Here is a 12,903-nt window from a genome sequence, read left to right on the forward strand (position 1 = left end):
ACTCAGTTCCCTGAGGCCCTAACATCACCCTCCCCTCCACAAAATTGAGGGAGGCTGAGGCAGAAGGAAAGGTACGTAAAATTAAATTTCTTCTAAACCTGAAACCAAACCACAAGGATGTGTGATAGAAGAATACAACAGTCCTCTAGGAAGGTGGCAACTGTCTTCATATCCTTAGCTCACTGGAGGGAAAAACAGCCTTTGCTTGACAATAACCAGGTCCCCATTCTCTTTTGAGTCTTCTTTCCCATATGACAGTCTTTCTGGACACCCCGTTTGTCCTCAACTCCCCAGCTCCCAATTATATAATCAGTGACATATCAGGAAAATTAGCAGCTCTTTCTGCCTAGGGGTCCTGTCCCGGTGCTTTAAGAAACCACCGATTTACACCAAAGACATCTCAAGAATTCTTTCTTGGTCATCAGCTCCGGATTCCACCCCACTGAACCACACCTATATTTCAAAAACCCCGGCAAGTTCTGAAGGACCCCAGGTCAGAATTATACTATAGCCTATAAGTTTTAACATTCTTTTTATAACCATCTTATGCTAACTGAGAAACTGTAGCTAGCTGACGATAGATAAGGGAGTCAGCAAGCAGCATAACAGGATAACGAATAGCGAAAATCTGTGTTTAACCCAGCTGTTTCTGGCTTCTGTATAATAATGCTTCTAATGCTTTGCTAAGAAATGAAAAATTGCTTAAACCCTCAACTCTAAGGAGCAAGAGGCTGGCTGAGGACAAAGCAAAAGCTGGCGCCTTGCACCCCCCCTTCAACCGCTCCCCTCCATATGTGTAGCATTATAAATAGTTAACTTGCAGAAATCACAGTCCTGCAGGGTAGGAGTCTCCCTTGGTTTGCAAATGTCCTTGAGATTTACAACAAAGAAGTTACCTTACGTTTGATAGCAGGAATGTAACATTTCACCAGGAGAGACTCCCAATTGTCTTTATGTTAGGACCTCATTAAAGGGAAAATGGCCTTGGCTTGATAGTAACCAGGCCTTCAATATCCTGATAGTGCTTTCATTCGTATGCGTGGGCTAACCGGCCAGTTCTGCTTCTGTAAGATTGCTTTGTCTGCTTTCGCACGTGGGACCCTGATCCACTCCACTGACGCCAAGTATGCCTGTTCAAATTATCAATCAGTCAGCTCAGCCCCTCCCGAAACTTGTTTGTCCATAAAAATCCTGCACTACCCCAGCCGGGTGTGCTCAGCTAGCAGGAGCTGCTGACCACCCGCAGGCGCCTGCGTAACAATAAAGAACCTCTTGCTGATTGCATCCAGTGGCAGTGTTGGATTCTGGGGTAAGGGGATCCGCGGGTCTTTCAGTTCCATATTGCTTATTGGTGGATGGACAGAGTCATGAGAGCCTTTAAGAATGTAGCAACCAGCACTTATCAGCACTTGCTAGATCCTTATCCTATCTATGCAGGCTGTGAGTCAGACTTCTGGACTAAAAGTGAGTGTTTTGTTTCTATGTCTCATCTTTTCACCAAGTAACAATTTTCTGTCCTTAGGTTACTTTTTTGTAGCTCCAAGTTTTCTTTGGATTCCACTTCATTTGCACATAGTATTAGTTACAGCAGGAGAATTTCTATTCTCCATTTACATACAACACCCAGCAGTCATCACGGTGTGCTACTTAACTCATCACCCATTGCATCCACCCCTCCCACCCACTCCCTATCCAACCACCTTTAGGTTGTTCTCCACAGTTAAGAGTCTGTCCTGTGGGGGCACCCGGGTGGCTCAGTCACTGAGCATCTGCCTTCAGCTCAGGTCATTATCCCAGGGTCCTGGGATCAAGACCTACATTGGGCTCCTTGCTCTGTGGGAAGCCTACTGCTCCCTCTCCCCCTGCTTGCATTTCCTGTCAAATAAAATCTTTAATATTTTATTTATTTATCTGACAGAGAGACATCACAAGTAGGCAGGGAGGCAGACAGAGAGAAGGGGAAGGAAAAAGCGAAATCCTTATTGAATATGGTGCTTTCAGTTTGCGGAATAGAGAAATAAGGCATCTGACTGGGAAGATCTCATGGAAAATAACATGGCATGTGATGAAACCAGAGATATTTGTTACTTGAATTGTATTGTAACCTCATTTTGGTGAGGACTAGTCCTCTTCTGGTTATAAGTCACAGACTCTGAGAGGGTATGTGGTTCTGCTTCTGTTTGTGTGCCTGAAGTTGTTTTGTGGCCAGCAATGGAAATCAGTGTTTCTGACTTGCAACACTTGGGATGGACTGTTTTCAGGCAGATATGCTCACTACCTCTCACTGCTGAACTGATTCTCTAACAAATCTGTGCCACGTAAAGAGGCAGAGCCTAGAACTATGCCTACTACCATGCTGAGGAAAGGGAGGAAGTTACCACACAGCAGTGGAGCATCTTCCCTGAAGGATCACCCAACCACAGTGGATCTGACCTTGACTGGGATGATCTAAATAGGAAATGATGAAGCGACCACAGCACATGCCTTGCTGATCTGGCCTATTCCACTGTCCAGAAGGCTTCTTCATCTCAAACATCTATTCTACCATATGACATCCTAAAGCTGTCCACATGATTGCATTATCCAACACCCTCCTCCATCCCTTGTCATGGATCTAGGCAGGAAAGTACAGTCATCACTGACATTGAACAGCATTAGTCCTCAGGAAGACACAGGAAGTCGATCAAATCATAAGGATAAAGCAGGACCTCCCCAATCCTGAAAAACCCACATATGCCATTTCCTTTCCCAATTACATGTATTCATCAGATGACACCAGCAAGAGCTGCCTGTGCCTTTGCAGTGACTTAAAGGGTCTATCCCCACGTGGGAAAGAGTTCCTCACATTTCCTTTCAATAGGTACTGTCGTTCTCTTGAAGGATGGTGCCTTCCTCAAATTTTACTTAGATTCACATCCCACATCATTCATGTTAGAATTAATACCCATCAGCTTTCCATCTGTCTAATCTCAATGAAGCATTTTCTGAGGACACTCTCTCTATAGCACAAGCAAAACAGAATGGTTGTGGTACCTACGTAGCTGGAAAGAAAAATTAGGTTTGGGGCTCCTGGGTGGCTCAGTGGGTTAAAGCCTCTGCCTTCGGCTCGGGTCATGATCCCAGCATTCTGGGTTCAAGCCCCACATCAGGCTCTCTGCTCAGCAGGGAGCCTGCTTCCTCCTCTCTCTCTGCCTGCCTCTCTGCTTACTTGTGGTCTCTGTCTGTCAAATAAATAAATAAAATCTTTAAAAAAAAAAAAAAAAGAAAAATTAGGGTGAATACAACTGGAGATCTGGAGATATCTTCTACATCTAGGGAGTCACTAGAGAAACTCTGGACACTTCTCCTCCTCTACATACTAATTCTTCATCTTGAATATTTTCTGTATTTTCCCTGGGCTACCACATGACTCCTATTGGGATAGATTTCTCTTTCTTATGTGTGTATCTATGACACACATAGCATGGTCATATGTGCATGTGTATACCTCGTAGACACATCAAAATACCACTCAGTGTAGGACATGGGGCACATGCTTTCATTTGGGGCCATGGTGCAGTGCTAGAGAGTCCCAAGTCTAAGTCCAGAATATGCCATTCCAATTAAAACAGATTTAGGGAAGGCCTGGGGGAGGGGGCGTCTTCTCGATGGGTTATAGGAGGGAAGGCATTGCAAAAAATAGAGATGGGGGATCCTGGGTGGTTCAGTGGGTTAAAGCCTCTGATTTCAGCTCAGGTCATGATCCCAGGGTCCTGGAATGGAGTCCCACATCAGGCTCTCTACTCAGCATGCTTCCCTTCCTCTCTCTCTCTGCCTATTGTGACCTCTGTGAAATAAATAAATAAAATCTTTTTAAAAATCTTAAAAAAGTAAAAAGGAAAGGAATAGGGATGCTGGCTCATAAGGATGGAGTGCAGATCTCATATGAGATGTTCCACTATCCTGTCACTCTGCACTGTGCTGACTGAGGAATGCACTCGTGAGAAGGGTTACTGTCACTGCAAGTCCCCTGCAAACCTGCTGGCTACACAAAATCAATGCCAAGTAGCAGCATCATGGAGTACGTGAGGTAAAACACCAACAATACCTCTATGCTACATGCCACAGTAATACACCCACAATACTATCATCATATTCACAAAGAGGAGAAAATCATAGCATAGACTAGGGAAAAAACAATCACATATCCCTTAAACCTTCAGAGCACTGGGAAAATGGATTCCTAAGTAAGTTGTTTTACCAGTACCAAACAGGTGATTGATTCCATCATTTACCTGCAACTTTCTTCAATGAGAGAGATTAACAATGTAGGTAGGATAACACCTCATTCATGACACACCCATATCAATACATGAAAACCACTAGGTTTTATTAATGAAAATATATTAAGTTTACACATACACTAAGTTATGCATTTCAAATCCAGTCTATCTTCACTGTTTGAAATACAGAATACACATGTGCAAAACCGTTCAAGTGTTGTTGGAAGGATGTGGAATACCTACTTCCCAAAATTTCAATACTGAGGTACATTCCTAAGAAATGTGTATGTTCAGTGGTATGGCACTGTATGGAAGAGTTAGCTACCCTCCTTCAGGCACCTGTCATGGTTTCCTCATTTAACCACATCAATTCATACTCTCTAATGATTGTGCTTACAAAGAAGCATCGCTAGTGTACTGCCTGCCACCTCCTTTTTCTTAAAGAACAATTAGTAAAACCTTCTATTTCTAATATTGAGAAAGTTCTTTACTTTAAAACATGGAGCAGTATATGTTCTGAACACCTACTTCATGGTAACATGCATCAATGTTGTAACCATAAGCATCTCCATGGTGATTTTCCTCATATGTTGTATATTATACGGTCCTACATCTTCCATGGAAAATTAGGCATGTGTGTGTCCCACTTAATGTAACAGGGCACTTAGTATCTTTGATGGAGCAACAGTCAGCCACATGGTCTTCCAGATTCAGTAGGGATAAAGGGATTCTTGGTAGAGATTTCAGAGTAAAATAAAACTGTTTGTCACAAATCTCAAATAAGGTCAATGTAAAAAATGTTAAAAAATATATTGAAATTAAACACACATAAAAGCCTATCTACTAAATCTGTTGAAACAGGATAGTATATACATTTTTTAAGTGTTTGATTTTTCCTTGTAGTAACTATTTTCAGAGTAATGTCTGAATTGAGTTCCTTCATTTGTTACATTTATTGGCATTTAAGTTCAAATAGAAAGTCATCTAAATATTTATGTCCTTAAATTTACTTTATTTAATGCACTCTCCGATGTTTGCTCTGGTGTATATTAAAATGAAGGTCTTTCCACATTCATTAGTTCCAAGGGTTTAAATCTAGAAAGCATTTTGTGATATTCAATAAATACTGAATTCCAGAAAAGGCGTGTCTTGTCCACTTTCTTTATATTTTACTGTTCTTCTGCTACATGTAACTATGATTTGAAGTAAGTTGGGAGTTCCACTGAGACGTTGGACACATTCTATGTATACAGTTACTCTCCTATATAAAATCTCTGACATGAAGTAAATGAAGAAAAGACCATAGATGTTTTTACACATACATTAGGTCTGTAGATTACTCTCCTCTTATGAATTTGGCGATGTCGAGTAAGATTTGAGGGCCACATAAAGGTCTTGCCACATTCTTCACATTCGTAAGGTTTCTCTCCAGTATGAATTCGGTGATGTGCAGTAAGTCTTGAGCTGTCATGAAAGGCCTTGCCACATTTGTTACATTGGTAAGGCTTCTCTCCAGTGTGAATTCGATGATGTTTAGTAAGGGATGTGACCCACATATAGGCCTTTCCACAGTCGTTACATTTGTAAGGTTTTTCTCCAGTGTGAATTCGGTGATGTTTCATAATATCTGAGGGCATCTTAAAGGCCTTGCCACACTGTTTACATTTGTAAGGTTTCTCTCCAGTATGAACTCGGTGATGCTGAAGAACCCCTGAGCTCTGCTTAAAGGCCTTTTCACATTCTTGACATTGGTAAGGTTTCTCTCCAGTTATGAATTCTGTAATGTTGGGTAAGCACTGAGCTCTGGTTAAAGGTCTTGCCACATTCATGACATTGGTAAGGTTTCTGTCCTGTATGAAGTCTGCGATGTTGAGTAAAGTCTGTAGGGCGCATAAAGGCCTTGCCACATTCTTTTTTTTTTTTTTTTTAAGATTTTATTTATTTGACAGACAGAGATCACAAGTAGGCAGAGAGGCAGGCAGAGAGAGAAGGAGGAAAAGCAGGCTCCCTGCTGAGCAGAGAGCCCGATGCGGAGCTCGATCCCAGGACCCTGAGATCATGACCTGAGACGAAGGCAGCGGCTTAACCCACTGAGCCACCCAGGCGCCCGCCTTGCCACATTCTTGACCTTGGTAAGGTTTCTATCCAGTATGGACTCAGTGACATCGAGTAACGTCTGAACACCACTTAAAAGCCTTACCACATATGTGACATTGGTAACGTTTCTCTCCAGTATGAGTTTGGTGACTTCCAGTAAGGGTGGAGGGCAATGTAGATGCTTTCACACCTTTTGCCCATTTGTACTGTTTCACTCCAGTATGGGTTGGCTTATGTCCCTTTACTGATGAAGGGTCCTTAAAAGGTTTACCACATTCCTTGCATTTACATATTCTGCATATTTTCTCTCCAGAATGCATTCACAGGAACTGAGATAATGTCGAGTGGCAGTCAAAGGATTTACAACATTCCTTAAAAATACAAGTTTTCTCACGCTTAGGAATTGTCTTGTTTCTGTTTGGTCTTGATGACTGCCTAAACACGGTCCCTGGTTTATTACATGTGAATGGGCTTTTTCCCTCATAAATTATCTGATGATTAGCAACACTGGAGAACTGGTTAAGAGCTTTCCCACATTCATTATCCTTGAGAGGACTGTGTACTGAAGGTAGTATACTGAGGTTAGAGCTTGGATGAAAGCCTTCCCCACATTTATCACATTCATAATGGTTCTCCACAAACCTATTCCTGACAATCTGTGAACATGGGAGCCCTGGTTCAATGTTTTCTCAGATTCAGTGCACTGAGCAATTCTGTCTCCAGTGAGAAGCCTCTGGTCATACTGTAGGGTTGACTCCTTGGTGAAGCCCCTGTAGAATGGATCCCACTGAGCACTTTGTTTTTCATTTCTGAATCTCTGATTTAAGGTCAGGCCAGTCCTATCTTCCAAATGGCTCAAATCATTATTCTCAGCATGGACTAGGTTACTTTCCAGATGTGTCAAGTGGTCTGTCCATAAATCGCTATGATGGAATATCTGATCGGAGCGTGTGCTGACAGAAACACACTGCTCTGCAGAAACAGTTGACTTCAAAAGGGAGGATTTCCACAGATATTTATATCTTATACCATTTGGGGCAGTGAGATTCTAATGAAAGGCAGTTGACTTGGTTTGGATTTGTCTTCTCTGAAATCTTTGATGCCCGTCACTCATCATTGTCCCAGTCTCTATGTAAGTGTAAAATCTCAACAGCATTATGTTTGTATCTGTGAATTGATGGGTTTTGGAAAGAACCTTGTACGCTCTGCTTTAGCAGGAAACTCTGAGTGTCATGTGAAGATACAGCTGAAAGATACCAAATAAAAGTAAAACCATTGCACTTACTGCATTTGGAAAAATATACTGAAAACTTCTAATATAGAAGCATCAAGTTAATTAGACAATGTCAGAAAGATGGCTGAGAAGGAGTCATCAGGACTTCATTTCTCCCTGGACACACAACATGGCACACAACGTACTGAGCACAGAGTCTAATAGAGAATTCTGTGGTATGGTCATGGTGTAGCACAAAACAATTTCCTATAACTCTAACAATCAGGAAAAGGGTAACATGAGCTCAAAATTAGCAGAACGGTGGATATTGAAACAGAAAACTGAAATGAACCAACTCTAGTACAGTAAAAATAGAAACGTATCAACCACAGGAAGAGTTGTTTGTCAGAAAAGATCAACAACATTGACAGCCCATGAACTAAATAGAGAATAAAGAAAAGTACAACTAAAACGAGATGTGAAAAGGCAAAAGGAGAGCATAACTGACTGTAGGAATCAAATAAGAGGCAACAGTGGATAATCAGGGACCACAAACTCTCACCAAAAGATGAGTATGAATGTAAAAAATAAATAAATAAGATTTAAAAAATAAAGAATTTAGACTCCAGCATTCAGGAAAAAAGAAAAAAAAAAAAAAAACGAAAAACTGATCTACAATCACAAACCAGAATGAAAGAGGAATAAAAGAAAAAATCCAGCAAACAAAAATTGTGTGCCAGATGAATTCACTGGATTCAAACAGACACTGACAGAGAAAGGACTGCAAAAAAAAAAAAAAAAAAAAAAAAAAAAAAAAAAAAAAAAAGCCATGTTACATGCCGCTGCCCCTCGGAACAATTTGGTACTTAAACTGTAATCCCTGGAGGATTTTACTAGTTGCCAAACACATTTAGATATGGCCTTAAGAAATACATACACTGGTAACAGGTCTTTGGGGAGAAGGATGATGTACGACCGTGAAGCTGGGCAGCTGGAGATGCCCGGCTCACTGAGAGCGGAACGCTGCTCCTTCAGAGGCCGGGCAGCCCGGAATGCCCGGTCAGCTCAGGGTGGACCGAAAACCGCCTGCTTCCCTTTTTCGTTGTTGCTCCTTTCTCTTCCCAGAAGTGCTCGTTGTTAGTTAGATGAGTCCTTTGAATGTGCTTGGTTAACTATAAACCTTACCCCCCTCCTCGCCTACCTGCAAGACGTGACTTACGTTTGACCTTCATCAATCCTTCTATTGGCTATTGTTTCTATCCAATAAAAGTGAGACTGTGGAGTTGCTCGTGGCAGCAGTCCTTTTCGACCGTTGTCCCCTGCTCCCAGTCTCTTGCAGCTGACTTGTTTGTGCCTAATTCTTCTTCCGTCACTGGCTGGAAGCAGCAGTTTCATTCTTTTCCCTCCTTTCGTTCCGATTCAGTATTTTCCATTATTTTGCCTTTTATGTGACAAAGTCGTTCTTCTGCTTCTTCTAGCCTTGTCTTAACATCAAGTCTGTTTCTAATCTAGCTTATTGCATTGTTCACCTATGTTTGATTTTTTTTATTGGGCATTTTTTTTCTTTGAAGATTTTATTTATTTGACAGACAGAGATCACAAGCAGGAAGAGAGGCAGGCAGAGAGAGAAGGGGAAGCAGGGCCCCCGCTGAGCAGAGAGCTGGACGCGGGGCTCGATCCCAGGACTCTGGGATCACAACCGGAGCCGAAGGCAGAGGCTTTAACCCACTGAGTCACCCAGGTGCCCCTATGTTTGAGTTTTAAAAAAGACATATACTGGGGGATGGGGTCCCTAAGAGTTCGGGTGGGAGCTAGAGAGAGATGGAATCACATGCAGGCATCACACTGAGTACAGAGACTGACTTGAGTCTGGATTCCAGGACCATGAGATCAAGATCTGAGCAGAAACCAAGATCCTGGGGCTTAATGGAGTGAGCCACCCAGACACACAACTTTTTTTTTTTTTTTTTAACTCATCCCTGTGGTAAAGTTCTCACTATTCTTTTCTCAACTCCTTGAGTATCCTTATGATTGCTGCCTTAAATTCTCCATCAAGCTCCTTACTAGTATTTCCATTGCTTCTCTGGCCCTGGGCCTACCTGCTGGTTTTGTTTGGGATAAATCCTTTCATCTTGGATTTTGTCAAACTCTCTAACTTTCTCTGTCCATTAGAAAACTCAACAATGTCTACTTCTGTATCCTTCAGGCCAGTGGTCTGCAGGGGCTCTCCTTGCCTGCTACGGGCAGTTTGGTCCCTGGCCTGAACATGGCCAGTTAGAACTAGGTGAGCTCTGCCCCGCTTGTGAAAGGAGACTGGATGTCAACTCCACCGGGACTGCTGCCCTGCGGAATCCTTGCTCAGGAGATGCGATCTGGGCAGGGGCTGACCTTGCTGAGCCTGAGACAAGCCTCACTGAGAAGAGCAGTCCCCTCAGATCACAGGATGTGGGGCCTGGTGCAAACAAAGTAGCCAGCCAGTGTCCTCACTGAGCGGGGCTCTGCTTTATGCTACAGGATGGGAGAGGGAAATAGTTTCATCCAACTCCCATGTTCTGGGAGCCACATGTCACTGAGTGTTTCCTCTCAGGAATGTGCTCCTAGACAACGGAATACTCTCCTGACTGCATGCCCCAGGTGACCTCCAGATGGCTGTTTCCATGCTGTGAGCCCCCAGGCTGTTTGCCAGCATTCTCTGTAGGAGCACCTCAGTGCCCTCCTGGCTCTATCCCATCCAAACCTGCTGACCATTAAACTCCAGGCTTTAAGATGTGCTAGTTCCAAGAATTCAGAAAATTCGGCCCTTCTCCCTCTCCAAACCAATGGGTTTGGGAAGCCTCCTTAGGTCCCCTGAGTGCTCCTCTGTCATGACACCTACTGCACAGCCGGGGCTCCTTTCCAGCCACAGTACTATACTCCTCTCCTCCCTAAACCATGTCTCCACACTACCTCCATCTTCCACGTGGCCTCTTCTCTCCCTTCACATGAGAGTCTGTCCTGTCTCTCCTCAGCCCAATGTCTGGGGCATTCAGGAGGACCTGACAGTTGCCTGGTGGTGCTCATGACAGGACACACGAGTCCAGGATCATCCTGCTCCACAGCCTTTGCTTCCTGTGGTGAATCCTTATTGTTTTCATCCTCTAACAACTCATGTGGATTTTAGAAAGTTGGTACACAAACCAAAACATAAAAGTTAGTTTTGTTTCTACACAACAAAGAGCAATTCCCAAAACAGGATCATACATTAAGAGCAATAAACCACCCAACCCAAATTCACCACGGCCACCGTATTCATGGAAACAACTCCCTCCTTGACAACAAATGCAGTTGCAATCTGCTTTCGGCTGCAACGTTGGATTTTGTAGCTTGGATCCCACTGCATCCGTGGCCTTTATCAATTTCAAGTTTCCCCTGCATCTGTACTAGTACCCATGTCTTCAGGCTATAGGATCACTTGTTTCAACTTAAGCTTCCTCCTGAAAATTGACTTTGTGTAAAATGAGTACAGTTATTAAAGTTGGTTGCACTTTCTGGTCTTCCCAAAAGAATCCACTTACACAGAAAAGCCATCCTGACATGTGTGGCCATTATTACACACTCCGTAATGGTGAGACATGAGAGAGACTATAGGGAAATAGCCTTAGGAAGCTCTCATAGAAAATGACTGTTCTTCCATGTACCGCCTGGGCTGCTCAGTCTATGAGGACCATAGGCTCTTCTTCATCTACGAATTTACTTCTTCACACTGCTGGGCAGATGCTTGTCTTTCCCCTGCTCTCTCCCTTCTACCACTATGCACCTTTATCTCCACTGTGGTACAGATCAGTTTGCTTTCCTAGGACTTTATCCTACTACTAATACTTAGGATTAGCTTATTTTGCACAGTATGTTTACTTTCTTTGCCTGCACCCTCTTAACACACTACTTTAACCTATAAAGGCATATGCTTCTCGGTATCTATCTTGCTTTCTTTTAAATGTTCCATTAGTTCAGGTGTACAACATGGGGACTGGACCTCTCTATAGGTTCTATTCTGCTCACTACCAAGTAGCTACCATCTGGCACCATAAAATGCTGTCATTATACCACTAAACGAGTTCCCTATATTCTGTTATCCCCATGACTCATTATTCCACAACTGAAAGCATGTGCTTCCCATTCCCATTCCCTCATGCTGCCCATCATCCTTCTCCATTCCACACAGGTAACAGTCAGGTTACTCCTTATATTTATGGGTCTGTTTCTGCTTCTTTCATTGTGTCTTGTCATTTGTGACAACGTGGTTTGAACCACGAAGTATTATGCAATGTCAAGGAACTCAGACGAGGACAAATACCATATATATTCACTTAAGTGTACAGTCAAAACAACAACGTAAATGAACAAACAAGAAACATACTCATGAATATCTATTATGTTTTGAATAAAGTCCATGGATAATCCCAAGAATATGAAAAGCCCAAGATGACACACATTCTAAACTGTGACCAGGTGGCCTGTAACCATTTCCCAATCGTGGCAGACGACAAGAGGTTCCCAGGTCAAAGTCTAAGCATCTTATGACTCATGACTCAGCAAACATCATGAATGTCTTCATCACACTAATTCCACTGGCCAGCTGCGCACCCACAACTGATACTGGGAGACGCTGCACATGAGGTGGGTTTGAGTCACTTCTGTGAGACTCTGAGCATAGGAAACCCTAGTATCATCAAGGAACATCCAATGTATCTACCCAGTCCTTTGTCACAGAAAGAAACATCTGTTTTCCTGTACAATAAACTCATCTGTCCTCTACCCAAGAGCCAAATGCGTTCACTATATTCTCAAGCTTTTTTATACACAAACATGTGGAATGACAAGTATTACTAAAACATCAACCAAGGAAATGCTCGCGCAGATCATGACATCACCACATGACCTCAAGGAATAGTGACAAGACTATATAAGGCACATTTATGAATGTATGATTTGGGGCAGATATTCACCAACAGCAACCAATACATATTCCTTCATGATCTTTTGCTGCTCACCTGGCAGTGATATACAGTCACATGCAGGGGAGATCACAAAGTCAATGTACCTGGAAGGTTTGACTTTAAGATGCTTTCAACAATTAGCCATAGGGCCATTTGTGAAGGTCTGGAAAACCCCCAAGATGCACACTGTGCCACCAGGGACACATCGCTGGCCACTCTATCAACCTAACAAAGAAGTGTGCATCCAACATCATGGCAGAAATCTTTCACGCAAAAGCTGTCAGTGTGGGTCAGACTCCATTACAGGCAATGTCCAATGAGTTGCCTATGCTCCCCTGTCTGGCAATAAAAGCTG

The 12,903-nt window shown here is 42.9% G+C and overlaps 1 protein-coding gene across 1 annotated transcript; it reads right to left on the bottom strand.

Moving 5' to 3' along the window:
* Positions 1 to 5,515: 5,515 nt before the first annotated feature.
* LOC131817689 (zinc finger protein 678-like) lies at positions 5,516 to 6,155 on the bottom strand. The gene is given in 2 exon segments (XM_059151221.1): positions 5,516 to 6,031; positions 6,033 to 6,155. Coding segments are annotated over 2 exon segments (639 nt in total).
* Between the last annotated feature and the right edge of the window lie 6,748 nt (positions 6,156 to 12,903).

The sequence above is a fragment of the Mustela lutreola genome, chromosome 16, assembly GCF_030435805.1.
Source record: "Mustela lutreola isolate mMusLut2 chromosome 16, mMusLut2.pri, whole genome shotgun sequence".
NCBI lineage: Eukaryota > Metazoa > Chordata > Mammalia > Carnivora > Mustelidae > Mustela > Mustela lutreola.